Source organism: Terrapene carolina, unplaced genomic scaffold (assembly GCF_002925995.2).
Source record: "Terrapene carolina triunguis isolate 2854851 unplaced genomic scaffold, T_m_triunguis-2.0 Scaffold130, whole genome shotgun sequence".
Lineage (NCBI taxonomy): Eukaryota > Metazoa > Chordata > Testudines > Emydidae > Terrapene > Terrapene triunguis.
In genome coordinates, this window is record NW_020664481.1 from 11230628 (window position 1) to 11253926 (window position 23299).

The following is a 23299-nucleotide window of genomic DNA, read 5'->3' on the forward strand; positions in this document are numbered from 1 at the left end:
AATAAAATTGAAATTTCTAGAGTAGCATGTACACTGCATATGGCAGCAAAGTCCTAAGTCAGACTGCCAAAAGTCATACAAAACCATCAGCATTTTAAGTATTATACTGATTAAAGTTCAGGAGCCCTGTCACTCATCAGTTTCAATGGGGAGTAGCGTGTGCACAACTTATGGTGTTATCAGGCCCCAAACCATCAGGAGGGACAGAACTAGGTTTGGCTTCACCAACACCAAGGACCACTACGAAGCATGCAGTATTTGACTTACAAATATTTAGTTTTTAGTCATTTACTTCATATCAATTCATTCTTGGAGAATATAAACATGTTTCTTAAAGATTTATATTGGTGTTCGTTAGGTAACTGAAATTTTAGTATTTTTTAAAATACCAGTGACTGAATTTTGCAGTCCTATCTCCCTTGGGATCAATGTCAACCAACTTTGCAATGGCTCTTTAAAAACCATATCTGCCTGTTTTAGCTCAGATCCCAGCTGTGGTAGTAAAATATAAACAAAGGAGAAGCGTGTGAGCAGGTGCCTTTCCCAACCTGCTCTGAAAAGAGTCCACACACTATGTAGAATCCAAACTCATTCCTTTTGGGGCTTGGCTTCATTAACCGGACATCAGTAATAAAGAAGTTGAGTTCAAACCTTTTCCAAGACTTGGCCGCCTCTAGAATTCCTTCCTCAGGACTTCAGCCCATGTTCTAGATCCACTTTCCCCAGAGCAGATCCCACCCTCTTTTATATTGGTCGGGGTAACAAGGTACTTGAATCAGCAAGTCAGCAAAAACCCACTTAAACTTTCCCAGAAGGATCAACATTTGCCAATAAGATGAAGTGTTGCAGACATCACAAGCCTTTCTAAAATGGGCATGACATCTTGTACTAGTTTTTAAAAAAAGACTTGCATTTTTTAATTACTATACATCTTTCATGGCTTGGTAAATCCCTTAATCTTCCTAACAAATATTTAGTACCATCACCTTGTATCTGAACTTATACCTGCACTGAACTGACATCAATTTACCTTACATCATTAAGATCACACTTATTTCCCGCAATAGCTACAACAATGTTTGGAGGTCCATGTTGTCGAAGTTCTTTCACCCAGTTCTTTAATGTTGAGAAGGTTTCCTGGTATGGAGAAGGGAGACAGAATTAAGATTCAGAACTGGCCAAATAAAACATACATGAGTGTTTGTAGAACTATATTGCAAACCATCTCCTCTTACCTCTTTTGTGATGTCATAAACTATAATAGCTGCTGCTGAGCCTCGGTAGTACATTGGTGCTAGAGCACGGAACTGTAGGGAGAAACATCATAGAATGGATTTAATGCTGTGCCAAAGATCATGTGGCTCATTGACCAGTTAATCCAATTTTCACTGCTCTAGTATAGGAAAAGAGTTTAGGTTAGTGGAAAATGTATCCTTAAATTTACAAAGAGACTGCCAGTAGGATATAAAAGCTTCACATGAAGCAATCTTAGCCGAAGGCTAGCCAGTGAACATTTTTGGGTGCTAGTAGTGCAAGATTACTATAATACAATGGACTATAATAAAGCCATATGATGACAAACAAAACTTGAGTTTATCCAGATTAAAGCTACTAAAGAAGTGGTTTAACTCCCAAAAGAAGACAGAGTAGAACTAGAATTTAAACTTGTAAACCACTCTGTTCCTCCAAGACCACTCAGTGTTAAAGAACTCAGTTTTCTGGTTACTATTCAGGCAGTCTATACAAGCTCATTTAGGTGTGGAACGATGCTCCAAGGGGAAAAGTTTCTGTTCCAAGCCTCAGCTTCAGGGATAGCAGGAATCTAGTACTAGTAAGAAGAGGGCTGCTTCTATTGAAGGTAGAGTATACTGCTGAATCTTATAGCAATGGCTAATCTTTTGTGATAGAGAGGATTAAAAGAAAGGATATAAGGGACAGGAGCAATACAGAATGCCAAAGGCATGAAGCAAAATTCTTGGACTTCATGTTATCTCAGTCTCTAGTTCATAGTCCTCAGAAGAGCCAGGTTGCAAAGGCCAAATTACAGAATGAAGCCTGATAGTAGTTATGTGAGGTATGGGATGGGCTACCCCCATTAAAAAAAGATCTGTAGCTATATAGATATAGACAATACACACAGGATATATGCCTACTTTTGAACACTGAGGGAGAGGAAGGGTGGGGTGAATTGAATACATTTCTTCCTTTTTGAGATACTCATGTCCACAGAAGGAAAAATAAAAAGAACCAGTGTACATTATTACCAATCCAGAAACATCCTGAGAATGGCTTAAAAGTGAGATAAAAAACCCCCAAAAAACAATGTTGTGTTCTTTTTATTTACCGTCTGGTATTTAGGATTAATGTTTTCAAGCTTTTCCCCTTCAACCAAAAGAGTTGGGGGGGGGGGGGAGAGTTAAGAAAGAATAAAAGCTGAGAGAGTCTCACAATCACCTGACCCCTGAAGCAAAGGATTTAGGAAACACACCAAATATCATAAGACTTACAGGAAATCTCAGGACTTGGCAACACTGACAATTGCTACAAATCTGAATGAGCCTGCAGTACACAGATCAGGCCACTATCCTTGCATGAAGGCTACTTGCTTTTTGACTCCATAAGAAACTGCAATGGTTTAACATATGCTTGGCACTATAAAATAACTACTGTTTTAGATGCAGTGTTCAGAAATTCTGCTAAGATAAGAAAAAACAAACAACTCATCTAGCACTCTGAAGCGTCAGTGGAAGAACAGAATAATTAACTGACAGATGCAGTGTTTTGATGTATGGCTTTATATACACTAGTTACTACTCAATAAGAAATCTATAGATATAAAAATCATGAAGACAATGTAGCTTTTCACAAAGCCTTATTTGGTTATAATAAAATACTAGTTTCCTTTTGGTTAATATAGTTCAGCTGAGAGCAGTTCTATACATCCTAAAAATCTCCTTTGTTATAAAACAAAATTCCAGCCCATTTAGATTTGGCTCACAAAATTCTTCTTTTGAGAATAAGCCTTTACACAAAGTGCACAGAATGAAAATAAATGCTTGAGAGGTGGGAAAGAGGAAATGTGGGATGCACACAACTCATCCAAGAAGGGTGTAATATACCCCCCTTCTTCCCCTCATAAGTACTTAGAATGTAAAGGGAAACATTTTTGATAAACTACTATTCAGACTATTTAACTACCTGGCTTTTTGATGTCTATTTATATTGGGAAAAATCCAGCTTTCACTTGCTGATCTTGTATTACTAATTTCCTGCCTGCTAACATTTTGATTTCTTGTCTCACCTAGGAATGTCAGCAGTTAAAAAAAACATTTTCCCTTTAACAAAACAGATGTTTCCAGAACTACATTTTCTTTCAGCTGTCTGTTCAAAGAGTTCAGCTTTCTCGCACTGCAGCCCAACTCTGATTTGAGCTTTGGCACAGAATTACCAGTGAGAGTCAGTATAACACAAGAATTTGGCAGTATGGATAATAGACAAAATTCAGATAGTGGTTGAAGGCAATTTCATACTAACTTTAGTCAATGAAAGAGAAATAGTTACTTCTGGCACTTGAGCAGAAGTGCCCCAAATGAAGTGTTAAATTTAAGTGAGATGTAATCCAAAATGAAAGCTTCCATCAGCATGAATACAGGAATGGAAACTATGTCACCAAGAGAAACGGAGTAAATAAATATGGACCGGGGGAGGGGAGATGCCGGCTAGTCAACACCACATTAAATTAACGTTTTCTGCATTTGGGTTCCAAGACATCAGAACTTATTGGAAATACAGTTCTAGAATGAATAATTGAAGTAGAGAGTAGGGTGAAGGAAAGAAAGAAGAAGGAAAAATATCTTGACAGCAACTGGTGTGTTTTCATTTTTAAATACTAGGCCATTATTTGTAACAATGGAAGCAGATACTTGAGACATTTTAGTGCCTTACAATGCCAATTAAGGCATACTTTACAAGTAGTCAGTGATCCTCTAACTTACTGTTTAAATCTGATTAAAAAGTTTGAACTGGCTGTCAATGGAAATACACCCAACCTGAATGAAACTGCTTTACAACAGAGATATGTTAGTTGCAGACAATCTGCATTTCTAAAGTCCTTGATTTTTATCCCTCCTTGTCAAATACAACAATTCAGGGACAAAGGAGAGGGAGATCTGTGGGAAATAAATTTACATCAGGTGAAATATTGTGTTCTAGCTTAAAAATTAAGCTGTTGTTAATCAAGGTGTTTATAATGACAAGGAGTTGTGCAACCTGCTGAAAAAGAACTGCTCACTGATAAACCTTGGAAGTGCATTGTTAAAATACAGCAAATGGTAAAACTAAAATATGGGGAACAGCAGATGATACTGGTTGGGAACTCAATGGTTCATATGGACCACTGCATCTATGTTTTAACACTGTGTTCAAATCCTGATGGCTGAGGTCATATGTAGTTTGATGGCAGTTCTTGGTAAACCTGAGAAAGCCGATAATTTATCCTAACTACAACAGTCACTACACACTTTGCAATTTCTGCTGAAGGCGGCCCAGGAACAGAAAACTGTCATGGAAGTTTCAGGGCAGGAGATTCACTGATAGAACTGACTAGCAGCTTTGATCAGTCCTTTCTGTAGTTGGTCCATCCCTAGCCAATGTTCTTAACCCTTCATTTTAAGGCACACCAAGTTCCTTGGCTGTACAAAGATTCTGCAGTAAGATTTTCTCCACACTAATTTTTTGACAGTTCATAGCCAGCTGTGTTAAAGTGAATACAAATTAGATCTTATCTAGCAGCCGTACAAACATTATTGTAAAGGGGAAAAAATACAAAAATAAAACAAACAGTACCAGTATTGGAAAACAAAACAGAAAAAAAAAATGTGTTGCAACTATGCTTGTGTATGAATAAATCCTGGTTCTGTGATGTATTACATTATCACTATCTCTTTAATCCTTGCAAGATTAAGTCTTTTGAGCCTGTAAGCACTGTCCAAATTAAGTACAGGTAGTATGTATATGTAAGGAGAAGATGCACAAGTGATTAACAGTGTAGTTTATCATCATCAGAGAGGTATTAGAATCACTGAAAACTTGATATAAAATCCAATACCACATTCAGTACTTGATATAAAGTCAAGTGTTGGATTAAAGAGCCCTACAAGTCACATAAAGTTATGACAAGGGAGTTTACCATGGTTTCTAGTGGCTACCCAATTTGATTGATGGGCAAGTGGAAAAAACCAAGAGCCCTGAGCTTTGTCAGTTTTTCTTTCCTGGGCCAACAGAGTTTGGGGGCATCACATATGTTCTCTAATGCACAAGAGAGTTTTGCTCTTACACCAGAAGCCGTTACTGATAAATTGGGTTATTAGTAAGTGACCTGTGCTATGACATGGGAGTTCGTATTTTACTGAATTGCTATAAAGCATTAATGCTTCCACATTTAAAACAAAATGTTCAGTTTAAAATATATATATAAGAATAAAAAAAAAGACACATTACCCTGACTAATCACTTGGAAGGGTGGAAGTATTGTTTGTAAAGGAACTCTGCCTAACTCTAACATACTGTCTGTGTGGGGCGGGAGGTGGGGGAAGGGAGAATGAGGATACATGGATGCAGGTGAGCTTGTAGATTCAGCAATAGCTGTCAGGAGCACGCTTTAGTGGAGGTCTGGTGAAGGAACTAAGGTGACATTGGCACCTTCTTATGAAGTGTCAGAATCTTGTTCCTACATCACTGTAGTCTCAAGATGTATGTTCTCCCCCAAAATAACCCCTCACCCTCACGGTGTGGAGGAAGAAGTCTACAGAATCGGCAGCTCTGAGTCAGAGGTGGGGGGAGGACATCTTCATCTCTTCCACTTAGACAAAGTGTTGTAACAACTTGCATGGAAAAAAGAAAAGGGCATCACTCCAGGGATAAGAATAGAAAAGAGGAAACATTCACTTCATACAAGCCGACAGCAACAATTGTCAGCCATTTACAGATACACCTCTACCCCGATACAATGCTGTCCTTGGGAGCCAAAAAAAAAACTTACCGCGTTATAGGTGAAACCGCGTTACATTGAACTTGCTTTGATCTGCCGGTGTGCGTACCCTCCCCCCCGCGAGCGCTGCTTTACCACGTTATATCCAAATTTGTGTTATATCGAGTCGCGTTATATTGGGGTAGAGGTGTATAGTTCCTCATAGATTGCCCTACTTCGGATTCAGCATACTACATTCTCCCATTGCTTTCAAACATGATTCAAATGAACAGAATGAAACTCTAATACGTAATGGAAATCCTTTGCCAAACAGCTTCAGGCATGTTTATAAAACTTTATACATAATTGCAGCTTTTGTTGTTGCTGCCTGTAGTTCATGAGCAAGGTAATCAGTATGCAGCACAAAGACATTTCCTCCAACTCCCTTTTTAATTTTAGTTTGTGTGCTTGTAAGTCTTGAATAAGTTTGTTGCATCCCCTCAAAGGTGTGTATGTTGCAGAAGCAGCCATCAAGTTCTTCTCCACCTTCTGGAAAGACTGCCAGGTTAAAATTTGTATTTCAAATGAAAAACTTTCTGACATGAGCTTCTAACACAATCAGATTAGAAATGAAAATTTAAAAAAAAATCAAGTTCATAAGAACAGCCATATTGGGTCATACCAAAAGTCCATCTAGCCCAGTGTCCTGTCTTCCGACAGTGGCCAATGCCAGGTGCCCCAGAGGGAATGAACAGAACAGGTAATCATCAAGTGATCTATTCCCTGTTGCTCATTCCCACCTTCTGGCAAACAGAGGCTAGGGACACCATCCCTGCCCATCCTGGCTAATAGTCATTGATGGACCTATCCTCCATGAATTTATCTAGTTCTTTTTTGAACCCTGTTATAGTCTTGGCCTTCACAACATCCTCTGGCAAGGAGTTCCACAGGTTGACTATTTGTTGTGTGAAGAAATACTTCCTAAGGTTTGTTTTAAAACTGCTGCCTATTAATTTCATTTGGTGGCCCTTAGTTCTTGTGTTATGAGAAGAAGCAAACAACACTTCCTTATTTACTCTCTCCGTGATTTCATAGACCTCTATCATAACCCTCCTTAGTCGTCTCTTTTCCAAGCTGAAAAGTCTCAGTCTTATTAATCTCTCCTCATACGGCAGCCATTCCATACCCCTAATCATTTTTGTTGCCCCTTTCTGAGCCTTTCCCAATATATCTTTTTTGAGATGGGGTGACCACATCTGCACGCAGTATTCAAGATGGATTTAGAGAGAGGCAATATGATATTTTCTGTCTTATTATCTATCCCTTTCTTAATGCTTCCCAACATTACGTTTGCTTTTTTGACTGCCGCTGCACACTGAGTGGATGTTTTCAGAGAACTATCCACAATGACTCCAAGATCTCTTTCTTGAGTGGTAACAGCTAATTTAGACCCCATCATTTTATATGTATAATTGGGATTGTGTTTTTCAATGTGCATTATTTTGCTTTTATCAGCATTGAATTTCATCTGCTATTTTGTTGCCCAATCACCCAGCTTTGAGAGATCCTTTCGTAGCTCTTCGCAGTCTACCTGGAACTTAACTATCTTGAGTAGTTTTGTATCATCTGCAAATTTTGCTACCTCACTGTTTACCCCTTTCTCCAGATCATTTATGAATATGTTAAATAGAACTTGGCCCAGTACAGACTCCTGGGGGACACCACTATTTACCTCTCTCCATTCTGAAAACTGACTATTTATTCCTACCCTTTGTTTCCTATCTTTTAACCAGTTACAATCCTTGAGAGAACCTTCCCGCTTATTCCATATTATCCCACCAATATTATTGTTTCAAATGCAGTGTATAAACACCCAGGCCCCAATCCTGCAGACACGTAAATGTCTCCATAATTTTACTCCCATGATTAGTTACAATATTGAAGGCAATGGGACTGCTCATATCAGTAAAGCTACACAAGTGCATACATTTGCAGAATCAGGGCCTTAGCTTGTGCAATTGAACTGGGATGATGGGTGTTGCAAAGAAATGTTCAAAGCCAAATAGAAATGCTTCTGTGAAGTAAAACTATTGCCCAAAAACACCACCTTGCAAAGTCGGTTTTTGTGACAGACACTGTCCATTTGGTGAATATAACCTGTTTTTTTCTAATCCCTCTTGACAGTTATAGCCCTCCTCTCATCTATATTCTCCTCAGTTGTACCTTTTCTAATGTGTCAATATCCTTCTCATAATAGTGTTCGAAACTAATAATATTCCAAATGAAGTCTCAGTAGACCTTTCCATTACCCTATTTATATAACATCTTTATAGTATCTTTACATTTTCTAATAATTTATTTCCCTAAGGGAGCCAAATAACCAAGGTGAAAGATGAAATAAGTTATCATGGGCTTGTCTCCAGTGTACTTTGAAAGAATCATGCGTGAAAACATACATGAACATGCATAATTTACAGAATTAGATCACACAAAAATCTTTACAAATTAAGGAGGAAAACAACAGCTCTACTTACTCGTTCCTGTCCAGCTGTATCCCAGATTAGGAATTTATGCAACTCATTTTGATACTGCACAGTCTTTGTCATAAAAGATGCTCTGAAAGATTTAGTGTAACATTACCAAAATGCAAATACAAAGAAAAATCTATTTCTAGCATAACTAGTTCATATCTCCAAATTTTTATATATAAAAGGTCAATGTCTTCAATTAACTTAAATATCATAATTTTTCATAAAATAGGTCTTTTTTTAAAAAGTGAAGTGCTTTTAACTATATATAAAACTGATTAAGATCATCATACATAATGTTTGAAATTAATTACTGTGCAAAGGACCCAGACAAGGATGCATGCACCAATTAGGTCACACTTACACCACTTAAACGGTGGTGAACTCCATCCTAACAGAATACAGTACCAAGGATCAGAGAGGGGATAAGAAGCCTCGTAAATTTGCACTCTTCTTCCTCTTAACTTTTCAGCTGAAGGTGAGGGGATGTAGGTTTTGCACTGTCACAGAGGCAGCTGGGGAGTGAGTGGCGGCATTCTTCACACCTCCCCCCCACAAAGGACCACCACAACAAATTCATGAAAATGCACATGAATATTAAAGGAGCTACTGAAAGGATACCACATGGAACCTCTGCACTAGCTCTTTCTGGACTTATGTTGACAGGAAATTTGGCTGCCATCCCCATTCTGGGGAGTCCCACAGAGCAGACACTGAGACCAGATAAGTTAATGCTGACTTCCCACCAAAATTTAATGGGTGTTTGGGAGGTGAGTAAGGCAGTGGAGTGTGTGCTGCCCCCAAGCCCTCTCCCCATCAGTGTACCCTGAAGCCTGCAGATCCCCTCCACTTTCAAAGAAGGGCCATAAAACTTCCTCCTCCCCACAGCTCCCTAAATATATATAATTTTTCTGTGCAGGAGGATGGCAATGACGGGGCTTCAAGGTAAGTAAAAGAGATTACCCTTTTAAAAAAATAAATAAATAAATGCCATGACCCAATGCCAGGATTCTACAGGTGTCCTGCAAGAGTTTGATGACAACCCCAACACCTACCATGGTTGCTTTATAAGGGAAACAGTTCCCAGCTCTGCTTTAAGTGTTACTTATATCATCCACTCTTGGAAAAGAAACATTACACTGAATTTGGGTCTGCAGAATAAGTGTACAAGGTGCAGTAACTTTTTATTTTCTGGTGGCATGTGTATTTTGTTCATGGTTTGAGAGCTCAAACAGTTTCTTTACATTAGTTTTTGTCTTTCAAAATACTGCATATTTACCAGGTAATTAGCATAGGAGCTAGGGCCCCATAAAGATGTCTTGTGGACTTCAATAGGTCACACAGCAACTGAAGTTGCCTGCTGAAGTAGGCTATGGCATAAAGGCCTGTGTGAACTTACTAGCTTTAAAAAAAAAAAAAAAAAAAAAGTCTGATAAGTGCCAGATAAGGTGTAATTTTTCAAGTTTGAGATGAAAACCAAGGCCTTGATCCTGCAATGAACTCTACACAGGATTCAGGACCTGCACAGAGCCCCATTGAAATTAGGAGTCCACCAGCCCAAAGCCTATTACAGAAATGAAGCCAAAGGGTGAAGGTCTTTAGCACAGGATGCAGTATTGGACACTAAAATTCAGTGACACAGGCTTTAGAGTCCTCCTGGGCTCTAAGTATTGTCAGGTCATAGAAATTATAACTATAAGCCCTTCATAATTTCAGTTACACATTAATGGCAGCAATAGAGTAGATCAACACAGTTCAACAGTCAGGGAGCATATAATAGTTAAGTTTAATGCATTCGTTTTTAAAGGAAAGCAGAAAGCTCTCAAGTTCTCCCTGGAGGTTAAAACCTCCCATCACCTCAGATGATTTAGCTAGCTAGAGTCTAGCACAAAGACCGCAAGATTTTAAGTTTCCTTTAAACAAGCTGAACAAAAGGTTACAATGACCTTAATACGAGTTAATACCGAAGCACAAGGGTAAGAGAGCCAAACTTCAGTGGATTTAAACATAACTAATTATGTACTTGAGCAAAGGATAAGGGAAAGTAGCATGTTAAAAGAAAGTGTCTATTGTAGGCATTGTAAGCACTGCCACTTTCTTACATTATAACACTGCTGCACAACAAGAATGAGGTAAAGTGTGCAGACCATGAATATGATGTCCATTAACTGATGATTGTTAGTGTGTATTTAAAGTGTGTGGATACACATTTTAATCCATCATTTGAAAAACAGTCATTTATACACTGTAGTTTAATGCACAAAAGGGCCAAATTTAGGTTGCACAGTTAATCTTAATTTTCTATTTCCTAACTTTTAAGTTTTTAAATCTAGGAAATTACACTAAAAAAACAAACTGAAAAACACAAATTCTATCATGTGACATCATACTGACACCCACATGGTTCATTGGCCAGATTGGAACTGTTTGAGCTACTGGACAAACCTCTACCACTTGAGCTAAAAGACTAAGTGAAAGCAGTAGTAGGTTGTCATACTGTATGTGGACCATAAAGGGGGGATGAGAGACACTTCACCCTGGGTTTCACAAATATTTGCGGACAGCAGAGGAATGGTGAGACTCAGGAATTTGAGATTCCATTACAGGCTTTGGAGGGGAGTGTGGTCTAGCAAGCACAGACTCTTCTCCTCGTTTTGCTGTCATGGGTACAGATACTTCTGCCTGTTTTGCCCAAGCTTGACCCCTTCCATCCCATACATTCCAACCTGTCTCAGTCCTGTCTCTTTGTCCATGGGCTTTTCCCACCTGAGCTTGCTGTCCGAGTCTTAACTTCCCCTACTACTCCTAATCTCTCCCCCTCCTCACAGCCAGGACCAGTTCTGTCCCCTTACGCTAACTCCCTCTCCCAAGTCTCCTTGCCCAGGCAGTTCTTATACTCTCCTGGCTCCTTGTCCAATCTGTCTTTTCCTTCTCTCCCACTGGCTACACATCCTAATCCACCCCCACTCCTAATTCTCCACCGCATCATAGCTCCTTGTCAGATCTATCACCCCCTTTTCCTTCCCATGATGGATTCCTAGTCCCAGTCTCCTTGTCCGGCCAGACTCGGTCTTCCCACTCGCCCCAGTTTCTCATCCAACTAAGTATCTTTTTTCCCCCACCACCTCCCCCTAGTGCTCCGACTGAACACCTTTAAATATCTCGCCCGTAATGAATATAGCTGCAGATAATGATTCTCAACTTTTTTTCATACCAACACAGCTTTTCCATATCCTCCTGCCCCCACATCTAGCTGGGACTTCCCTGCTCCCACTCCATTTAGTAATATAAAAAGGGCAGAGCGCTCACAACCCCTATGTGAAGAACCTCTGCGGTAGATTAATTAACAGATAAAAACTCGTAGTCCTTAAGTTTTATGACAGAAAATGATATAGCTTTTGTTAATAAAAGAACAGGATTTCTAAACAGCATGATGGTACACAAATTTGGATTAAATACAATAATTAAAACATAGAAAAGGAAAACTAGATATTTCAAAGGAACGAAGGAAAGACTTTTGATCTTTATTAGGAAGTGTTACTGTATTTACCCCATTTTGTTAATTAAGGGAATATGCATTTTATATTAATCTAATTAAAGAAACAGAGCTGGGAAGGAGAAAAAGATGCAGTTGACAAAAATATTTGAACCACCCTAGAAAAATCTATGCATTTTGTTTTTACATTACTGTTTAAAAACTCGAGCAGCCTGATGGTTACTGTACTCAGTTATTTTTGAAGTTCAAGAATGGTGTCTCAACATAAAGTGGACACAGATTTATGTTCTTCTGTTGATGAATGAGAAACAGATATTGATGTTTGCATCAGCAGAAGAACACACTTGTTTGTTCATAATCCAGAAATCCTAACAGGATATTTTGGTTAAGATTATTAATACAAAAACAGGACAAGAATTTAAACCTGTCCTACAGCATAAAAACTGAAACTGCACTTAGCATTTTAGTCTTTAAGGGTATTTAGAAATCTCAGTCATTACAATGACACTGTAAGGCAGTTAAAGCGTGGATTTTTAAAACTACCTTATTTCCATGTGCATTAGTCATGACTGGGTATTCAAAATCATGTATCTGTGTATACAAATGGAAGGTTATGTATGTAACTGGTGATTTGCATGCAGCTTTTACTACATGCAGTTTTGCTGGTCAAGCCACAAATGACTGGCCTAAGGCCTCACAGCAAGTCAGCGTCAGTGCAAAGACTGAATTCAGGAGTTCCTAACTCCCACTTCAGCATTCAGAGCATGCGTTTTTCTTGCATTGAAATGAAATTTGGATAGATTTAACTTCTGCTACTTCATGCAGAATGTGTTTCATACGGGACTCTTAGGGATTAAATGATATATTCCTCTCTCTTATTTACAATTCAAATAAATTTTATTTAGTGTCTTACCCTATCGTTGGGTTGATGTTAGGGTCAAAGCTGTCTTCTACAAATCGCCACACAATACTTGATTTGCCTACACCAGTGTCCTGAAAAAGAACATAGCAGTTACACCAGTGAGAATTTAACTACCAAAAACAGTTGGGCACATTTAGACCCCAATCCGCAATAAGCTCCTCATGGAAAGACTGACCCCAGTTCCTATAGAGAGCATCACTGAAGTCAAAGGGGGTCCAGCCAAGTGGAACAACTCTTAGGATCAGGGTTTTAGTAATCAAAATATTTCAGTGCAGCAAAATTGAAAAACTGAAGGTCCATAAAATAATGTTTATATTGAAAATAGGAGATAGCTCTGTTAAAGATACATTATCCCAAAACAGATATAAAAGAGATTTGATAACTTTGTATAAGACTTTAACAAAAAGCTATAATGTTCATCTCTTGAAACAGATTATTCTGTATGTTCCCCTCCCATCATGCCTCCCACACCAAAAAGTCTGCATAAGTGCTTGGTTTGAATTAGGGATATTCGTACAGATCGAGAAAGAGCTGCTGCTTTATACCTCAACGGTTAAAGTGTACATCTGTAGCTGAATAAGGTAATTAATACGTACAAGTAGATCAAGGGTGTCACACTATTACAAGCATTACAAAACACATTTCAGCCTGAGTCATTCAGTCCCACCCTATTTAATGAAAGTCCTTAAACATCTTCTGAGACATACCTGAAACTAATATTTTTTTTAATCTCACAGCCGCATGGAACAAGAGAGGAGGAAGTCTAATTTTAAGGTGACAAACCACGTTCTAAGCCACACCTTAGAAATTTAACACCAGGTTGTCTGTGTGTTTCAAATAGTAACTATGACAACTCGGGCTTAATAAAAGAAACAAAAAAGGCATGCTTCAAGTTGCATCTACTTGCACCACTAAGTTAAGATGTCTGATTGCTCACATGCCTTGATTCAGGTTTCAGATGGCAATTTAGTTAACATAGCTGAACCACTTCACAATCTTCAGATGATAGAATCAGATAGTTTACCAAACCTAATATTAGGAAATGTTTGAATAAAACAAGAAGCTTGCTTTAATTGAAGCTTGCTTTCTGCAGTGTTTGCAGCCCGGATTTAAAAATTTTATTAAAGCTAACGTTAAAAAATTATATAATACACAGGTTAAGAAAAGAGTTTCTGTACATCTGGGTATAGAGCTTAGATTATCCACATATACCAAGTTTATTTTTAAAGTCATAAGATGCTAATTATGCATTATATGTAATATACTACAGCACTAATTTGTACACAATTTAAGTTTGTGCTAATCCTCTGGAGGGTTCTCGCTTCTTTTTTGGGAGAGGAGAGAGGAATTCAAAAATATGCTACACTTATCACTTACATATTTTAGTGTTTAACAAATAACAATACAAGTCACAGAAAGTTACAAAGAAGAGAAAGGGAGATGAAAGTAAATACGTTTCCTGGCTGAGACATTTAGAAGGGGAAATTTTCTTAGTTGCTCTCTTATTCCCCCTTTTCCCACTCCATAAAGATTTCACAGGTAGAATTTGATGTAAACAAAGGATAACATATTTAGCAAGCAAAATTAGGGAATATATACCAATTTTCCAGGGAAAAGGAACAAGACTATCTAGAACCAGGAAATACATAGTCCGACCTGTCGAATTTCATTTGTTTAGGAGCAGACACAACCCCCATTAGAGCGACTCCAGGAAAAAGCTCCAGTTGACTTCAGTTGGATTTGGTTTGGAGGACCCTTGACTGGGAACACTAATTTTGGAGCTAAGAATTTTTAAAAACTTCCGTCTTTTCACATGAAGATTTTGCGATATACATATATATATATATATATATATATATATATACACATATATATATATATCCAAACAAGATTTAAAGTCTCACCTACATTTGTTTTGAAGTCTCCTTCACCCATTATCTAGTGTTTGGAGAGGGCTTTTGAAGCCTGAAAATGGCATTACGTGTCTGACATCAAACTACATAAATACAAGGGCTAAATATTATTCAAATAACCAAAAGCCTTGGACAGCATAAGGGGGATAGGAGCAGAGCAGTTTCAACACAGGACCATTTTTTAATAGGGGAGCCTTGAAAATAAAAAAGTGTGTGTTATTTTGTGTCTCAAACACAGACAACAAAAATTCTTCCTCGAGAGAAAGGCTTTACTAGCTGTTTACACACAAACAGATGCTGCAGAAATCAACACCTGCACTGGAAAGAGACAAAAATATCTTCTCACCACAGGAAAAACACCGTCACAAACCACCTTCGCTTTAAAGCTGTTTTAAGGGCTCTCATGATCACACATGGCAGAAATCCCCCCCCCCTTACCTTTCAAATGAATCCCTCTATGAGGGAACCCCCCCTCCCCATTCACCAAGACCACCCGGGGGGCCTATACAACAGACACCCCCTTCCTTATCACCCTAGTTACACCCAGCAGGTCACTTACCCCCAGCAAGCAAACTTTCAGCTCCCTCAGAGCCATGGCCAGGGAGGCTGCTGCCTTACAGAGAACCAGAGGCGCAGCCCAGCATCACCATAGCCCCCACCCTGAGCACCCCCGCTGAGGAGCCCTCCTGGGCACAGGCAGCAGGGTCTCCCGAGGACTCCCTGCCACCTCCCCTCCCGTCACTGCTTACAGGTAACCTCCGCTTCTCAGGCGCCACACACCAGACGCCATCTTGGGCAGCCCATACGAGTCACCTGACTACCCCCCCCTCCCTTCAGGGGCACACTTCTTTAAAGGCTGTAATTTTCCTGTCTCCTGGGGCTAGCTGGGCACTTGGGGGGCCACCTGCCTCCCGGGCAGCATTTGTTTATTAAATCTAGGGAGTGGGGGGAGTGGGGGTTGAGCCGGGGTCAGGCAGCGCAGGCAGCTCCGCCCTCTGCCCCCCCCCCATCTCTTTTCCCCATGTCCATTCCAAGATGGCTGGTAAGCAGCTCTCGCTCCTCTCTTCCTGCTCCGTGTGGGGGTGTGCGTGTGTGTTGGGGTGTGCGGGTGACTAACGCCGAACTGCCGTGTAACTTCGTGCGTGCCTCTCTCTTCCTCTGTCTCTTGTCTCTCCAGAGAGCCTTGTGAAACCAACCCCCCGTGTCTCTCTCTTTTGTTTTTGTTTGTAGGGATCCCTTTGTATTTTGTGGATTTGCAGGATGACTTAGATGATTGTGAGTAACGGTTTTTACTTGTTTTACTCATTCACCCACATGCTCCTTTCTGCACCGCCCCCCATCTCCCTCCCCCACGCTTTCACCCAGATTAGGGTGAAAGAAAGAGACGTGTGAGGCTCATTTTACTGATAGGTGAAAGATCAGAGAGGGCTTGGGTTTTCTTATTTAACACACAGACACACAGGCAGTCTTGCATTTTCATGTTGCTGCTGGCAGAGGGGTCTCTAATGGAGTAATTTCTGTGCTTTACGCTAAATTTTTAGGGCTCCTTATGCCACCTAACTGTTGTGATTTGATTTTTTTTTAAATGCTCATTGACCCCGTAAAATCCTTTATTGTAAGACGGGAAAGAGGCGGGGGGCTTTAAAACGCCTTATAAAATGATAGGTTATTTTATTTTAAATGTCTCACTAAAACACACTGCAGAAAGCTGTGGGTACAGGAGGGAATTAACCCTAAATGAAGGAGGCTTGTCAGATCTGGATTCATGGGATGGAGACCTGAATAACGGGAAAAGGGGACAAGTTAATTCAGAACTGTCATAAGCTATGATACTTTGAATGAGAGATGTTTCTAAATTGTTTTTATAATTTTTTGCATGTCTAATTGTAACCCCAAAATGTCAATCTTACCTTATATTATCTGTGTGTGATGAATTTTTTGTTTAGTAAAATGCCTAGCACATATTTGGGTGTTGCAGAAATAATACTTTAAAAACTGAAATGCAGTTAATTGCCAGTGAAGGAGCCTACATTCAGGTCTGTGTTTGTTTATAAAGTTGAAAGATGAAGTGTGCGAGGTAATATCTTTCTCTCTCACCAACAGAAGTTGGTCCAGTAACAAGCTTTCAATCTTATACAGAGCTTTTCTTCATGTCAGGTTTATAAAGTTGACATTAGTTCTGTTGCTTGCAAAGAATGTTTCTAGCAGTTGGCCTAAGACAAGGACTTTTTGTTGTGATAATTTGAATGAGTGAGATTTTTAAATGATTAATTGAAACACACAGGACAACAATTTTTTACAAGGTGGTTATTTGTTTTGCGTTTCTTATGCCATTGTGAGAGTTACAGTGATCCGGAAAAAACGTATGATCACTTTCTGTGATCTAGACTCTGTCTCAAGTGCTAGTGAAGGATATGAGGGAGTTCAATGTTCAACCTGTTACTGTAATACTCTTCCCATCACCCAGTTTTCTACAAACTTCTCACTATCCTACTGAGGTCTGTCTTGATAAGGTTGCAGGTCTCATACATTCTCCTTTTAGCATCTCTCATTGTGACTTTTTAAAAAATGTGATTGTACTACTTTCCAGAACTGCCACTGATTTGTTTGGAAGGAAACTTCACTCATGGATTAATTTTGAGTCTGCTTTTAAAAACATCTCCTCTACTAATAGCAGATTTTTACAGAATGCTTCAATGTGACATTTAAAATCTCCCTCCAAATTGTTTGTACCCTCCCTTATTTAGGCCCTGATTATGCAGTGAGCTCTGCACAGCAGATTCTTGTGTCTATGTAAAGCATTGTTGAAGGATTAGGGCCTCAGGTCCCAATCCTGCAAAGGGATGTGCATGTCAGAAGCTCCATTGTCAATAGGACAACTCACATACTTAAAGTTGAGGACATGCATGTCCTGAGTACATATGTGTTTAGTGGCTTGAGGGCCACAGACTCCTAGAGTGTGTTTACATTGTAATAAAAGATGGTGGTGGGGCTGTGTCAGCTGATTTGGACTTAGGGGGGCTCAGGCTGCGGGGCTATACAATTGCAGTGTAGACATTCGGGTTGGGCTGGAGCCCCGGCTTTGGGACCCCAGTGTGGTACTAACTGGCACTTTGGATGGCAATTTGGGTTTATCATTTGAAAAAAATGGTGAGCTTTTTTAAAGTTGTTGCTTGTGGGACCTGTTCTGTATTGCTTAGACAATCCTGATTTGTGCAGGAGATGGCAGTTCAGAGACTGGGGTATAAAAATTGTCTTAAAGCGAATTGAAAATTATATGGAATCACCCTTTAAAGTGATGAAATTTGGCAGGTCTGGATTTGTAGGGTTATGCTTGTTTTTCCCACTTCAGTTTATACATTTGTCTCTCTGGGATATTGGTTTTAAACAGAGAGACAGAGGGCTATTGCTTGCTAAGTTTGTGCCATGACCTCAAACAACACCAAGTACCTTTGTTGAGCAGAGGATTTAAATTGGGAGCAGATTGGCTAATACACTTCTGTTTGCCCACACTGGATTTGAAAGAAGCTTCTCAAAGCTCAGTACATCCCACCTTAAAGTTCCATTAATAACAAGGGGAGCCAAAGTAGCTGGATCTGCAGTTTAAACCCATTAGTAGAGTTGAAAATCTGTTCTGTTTTGCTTTTCTCTGCCACAATTAAAATAAATAAACAAACCCGCTAATAATCCAACCAGAAAATAGACTATTTATGCCTTGCCAACTAATTCTTCCCCCTTTGATTGGAAAGAGTGAAAGATCTCTGTCTGCCAGCTGAACTCTTCTGTTTTCAGTGCAAGCACAGTACAAGCAACAGTCCAAACCTCCCACGGTGTCCTGCCAATGTGCCTTGACTGACTTGGAGGGTACCATCTCCAGGGGTGAAAGGGCAGATCATTCTCCATGGCCAGTGAGTCCTTGGCTTCTTTGCCAAGGCTATCAGCAGAAGTGGCATTTGTCCTGGTAACTTGACTAAAATAGTTTTATGATTGTAAGCCAACCTTCTGGCTTGGGGGATGAAGCTCAAGTTTGCCTCACCTGAGGATTTTTTTTTAATTATTTTGCAGTTTTGAATCTAGAATGGTGATCCAATAATGGAAAAAGTGTGCTTTGTATATGTCTATTTAATTTTACATCAATCTATATGTACCGCTATCAATTTCAGGTTGATATAGACATAATGCAACATGTTGATTATCACTACTATGTCATGGACAGAGAGAGAAAAATGTCTGACTTGAAGTATTGTTAATGACACCTATTTAGTTTTGAACTAGATCTTGAATTAAAAATGCAGAGTATGAACTGCTCCTAGTTGGTGTGAAAGAGCACCTAGAATTAAGATGCAAAATCTGAGAACTCAGTGTGTTGGCTTGATAGTTTTGTTTTTTTAATTACAAAAGGACCCAGAAGCCCCAATCTAGATCAGTTGTGCTAGGTGCAATTGTGCTAGGTGCTGTGATTAGTCTCAAAGGGCATGTCTACACTGCAGTTGGGAGCTGGCTTCACGCTGCAGGTAGATGGGAGCTTTGCTCGAGCTAATAGCAACATGGGCACGATGGAACGGGTGACCGCTTGGGCTAGCCTAGCCACCTGAGGGCAAACCTACCCAACCCTCTTGTTATGTACTTGGTTGGCTAGCTTGAGCCGCTGCCCATGCCACTGTGACAACACTGCTATTTATAGCTCAGTGGCTCAAACAGAGCTAGCATGTATCTGTCTACCTGCATTGAGAAGCATGCTCCTAGCTGCAGTGTGGACATACCCTAAGGAAAAGGTTATGGAGCATTTTTAAGCAACTCATTGCAGTGAATCACTAACTAAAACTAGATCTATGGTGTCTGAAGGAAAGAAAGCATTAAATGGTGGAGATATTGGTGAGGAGATGTAATGTGCTACAACTGATTTTATTAAAACAATCAAACAAAAAGAGCCAGAAGAGCTCCTGGGAATTATGGAATGGGAAATTTCCCCTAAATTCCAGGGGAGCTGATGGAGAAACTAATTGTGGATAGTGTGATACTGCACTTGAATAAATATTAACTGAGGGTCAAACCAATACTGACTTTGTAAGATACTTTTTAATTCCCCACTGTAAAAGCTGTCAAACCTGTATACAATTATTAAAGAAGATTAATAAAATAATAAATGAAGCTGATTCTGTACCTCCTTTTGTAAGGCTAAAGAAAATATTGGTTAAGAAATGAGGTTTGATGGTGGATTTAAAAACTGAGTAAGTGAGAAGAATGTAGGGAATGACTGCTCTTTGGTCTTTTGAGAGATTAATAGTTCCACAGGGGTGGGTATTGGTATTAATATATTTATTAGTGTTTGGGTGAGGGAAATGGGCGGTGAGATGGTGGCATTTGCTGATGTCATTACATTGTTTGGATAGTAAAACCTATGGCAGGATATTAGATTTAAGTACCTTTGAGACAGTCACATGATATATTAAATTCAACTTCAGTAGTGCGCATTGGCTACACTAGTTAAATTTCTTATACACTGATGGATTCTGAACTTGTCTACTTGATCTTCAAAGTGGGAAAATATGGTAGGCCTCTCAGTGGATAGTTTAATGAAACTGTGAGTCCTGTGTGTGTCAGCAATTGTGAAAGCATATTGGGTGCATTAGAAATAACAGTTCATGATTTTCTGTATTTTCTTTTACACGTGCTTATAATATATCCAGAGTACTGTGTGCACTTTTGATTTCCTCACTTTTGGAAAGAGAGTTGAGATTAACATGGGCCAGAGAAGGTCAGTGAAGATGGTTAGAGCTATGGTGGAATTTATTTTAATGAGTTAAGAGGCTGCTAAAACTAGGATTATTTAACTCTTTACATTCAGTATATAACAAAAGTGGTGTGTTGTGTAGCTGCTCTTCCGGGCCCCGATCTTGCAAACACTTAAGCACGTGCTTAACTTTAGTAATTTGAGTAATCAGTGGAACTACTTAAGATAGTAAAGTGAAGCATGTACATAAATGTTTACAGGCTAGTGCAGTATCACTTTAGAACATAGACCCATGATTGGTTTGTTTATTTGTTGCAATCAGAGTTGCAGGGTATTCTACTGCAATAGTCAATTTTATGAAGGGTATAGGAGCAACTGATCAGTTCCTTCATTTTAATGCTGTTTCCTAATACGAGAACAAAGGGGCACTTGATAAAATTAGTGGCTGATAAATTTAGTATGAATTAAAATAAATATTACTTCACACGAAATGTCGTTAGTTTAAAGAATTCACTGCTGTAGAAATATGTTTAATATGTCTGGATTTAAAAAAACCCAACTTTTATTATCAATAGTATTTCTCATTATACCGGGTCAGACAAGGGTAATCAAATCTCATGCTTCAGTATGTAAACTGATTGTTGCAGAGTCAGGAAGGAACTCTAAGCACCTGACACACAGGGTATAACTTATTCAGAACTTTTAGCGATGTCATCAATGTCTTCTGAAGCATCAGGGTTTGTCTACTGCCAGTTAGGATATTAGACGTGATGGAGCACTAGTCTTATTGAGAAAGGCACATCTTATTATCTTAAACGGATCTGATGTTTGCTGCACTAGCCTGCCGAGTCAGTTTCACCACTTGTCAACTCTTCTTGGGCCTGAGTAATGTTGGTGGGTGGGTGTGGGTTTTTTTTTTGTTTTGTTTTTTTTAATGCAGATACAAATCGTAAACCTGTGGACACTTACCTGTAGGCTGGTATTGTTTCTAAAATAATTAGTAATGCCACCTGCAAGAAGTAGAAATGGCTAGTTAAGTGGAAGTAAATTTTAGTTTCCAGGTTATAGGTCGCCTGTATACAGTACTATATCTCTGTGTGGCTATACTGCCCCTTCAACTGTCATATCTGTAAAAGATAGTTGTGAAGTAGTTGGATGATTTAAATATCAAGAGGAAAAAATACTCAGACCCTTGTTTAAAAAAAATAAAAAAAAAACCCCAATAAATATTAGCATGCCTAGTTATGTGCTTGTGGGTGCATTTGTGGTAGCTGAATATGCACAAGTAAAATTGAAAAATTGGGCCTTCACGTTAATCCCAATTTTCTTCTGCTTTGCTTTGTGTGCATGATTCAGCTCTTACTTTAGTCTCTTGTTCAAATAGTTTCCTGTGAAACTTCATATTGCAGTAGAAGAGGCCAGCTAGCTTTCTTTTTTTTTTTTTTTTTTTAAAAAGACTGCTATCAAATTCTGTCATCAGCTGTGTGCACACCATTCCCTTTGAAGGAAATTAGCTGTGTGCCTATCTAAAGGCAGAATTTGACCATACATACGTAGGACATCCTGTGTCTGAAACCAACTTTTTTGTTGTTTTAAATTTAATTTTATCTCTTGGCAGGAAGTATGCAGTATGCTCCAAGAGCCCTAATTTATAATGATGATACTAGAGGGGCATAGGCCCCTTTCTGTAGTATTCAGAGTAGCAGCCGTGTTAGTCTGTATCCGCAAAAGGAACAGGAGTATTTGTGGCAGTTTAGTTAGTCTCTAAGGTGCCACAAGTACTCCTGTTCTTTTTTCTATAGTATGCAAATGTTCCCCGATATTACTGATGGATACCTCTCTGTGAGGTTAGGGGGAAAAAAGACACACTTCCCTAGGGTGCATATTGGGAGGGGAGAGTAAAAAGCAAATTTGGCATTTCGCAGCGACTTCACATTTCGTTTTTATTACATATGCATCACACCTGCAGAGTTGTGCTGAAAATAGCTATCTGCATAGTTTTAATATTTGCTGATTGATACTCCAAATAATATACCCATATCAGTTTAGTATTTATATACACTGCAGTATCACTCTAACACTATCATTGGTAGTGGAGCATTTTAATGTGGTTCAGAGCCAAAGTTCGTTATATCAGGGCACACATTAAGAAGATCTTTGGGGAAAAGTGTTGACCTTTTTAAAATTAATGCTGTAATAAATGAAGGGTGAGAACAGAAGTGAAGGTGTTTATCCTTATTAAATGCAAGCATTTGAACCCTGTGACGAGTGTGGTATCCGATAGCTTGGAGAGTGTAAATGACAGTGTAGATATAATTTTTTTAATGTACTGGCAAATCCTAATTTGAAAATGAATAGACAGATATAACAAATACTTAATGAATATAAAGAAGTCTTGTGCAATTTGTAACATCCCATTTGGAGGGATTTTAGTTATTGGCTTGTCAGCTATTGGGAAGGTATGTTACTCTTATTAAACAATAATACTTTAACATAAAGCTTTACTTCTTCAAAGCATTTTATATGAATCAGTTAATCTTCACAATGTCCCAGTGAGGTAGATTTAAATATTATTATTCTCATTTTACATAGCAGGAAACTGAGACGCGATTAAAGATCCTTTCTGAAGTATGTTGCAGAAGTTCCATTGATTTCACTTGGAGTAGGACTGGGTCCAATGTGACTCTCCCACCCGAAGTCCATTGATGGAGTCTGTCAGAGCCGGGAGATGCTAGCAG

General features: G+C 39.0%; 2 protein-coding genes across 2 annotated transcripts in view; one reads left to right on the forward strand and one right to left on the reverse strand.

Annotated features, from left to right (window-relative positions):
* RAB22A (RAB22A, member RAS oncogene family) overlaps positions 1 to 15608 on the reverse strand; it is a 26385-nt gene extending 10777 nt beyond the window's left edge. Inside the window, exons 1-5 of the mRNA XM_024201713.3 lie at positions 15387 to 15608; positions 12906 to 12985; positions 8503 to 8584; positions 1236 to 1307; positions 1031 to 1137 (exon numbers count right to left, since the gene is read on the reverse strand). Of these exons, the coding sequence (XP_024057481.1) occupies positions 1031 to 1137; positions 1236 to 1307; positions 8503 to 8584; positions 12906 to 12985; positions 15387 to 15422 (377 nt within the window). The 5' untranslated portion in view covers positions 15423 to 15608. The remainder of the gene's footprint in view (positions 1 to 1030; positions 1138 to 1235; positions 1308 to 8502; positions 8585 to 12905; positions 12986 to 15386) is intronic.
* Positions 15609 to 15843: 235 nt separating this feature from the next.
* Positions 15844 to 23299, forward strand: part of LOC112107829 (serine/threonine-protein phosphatase 4 regulatory subunit 1-like) — a 39794-nt gene continuing 32338 nt past the window's right edge. The window contains exons 1-2 of the mRNA XM_024201712.3: positions 15844 to 15869; positions 16058 to 16102. Of these exons, the coding sequence (XP_024057480.1) occupies positions 15863 to 15869; positions 16058 to 16102 (52 nt within the window). The 5' untranslated portion in view covers positions 15844 to 15862. The remainder of the gene's footprint in view (positions 15870 to 16057; positions 16103 to 23299) is intronic.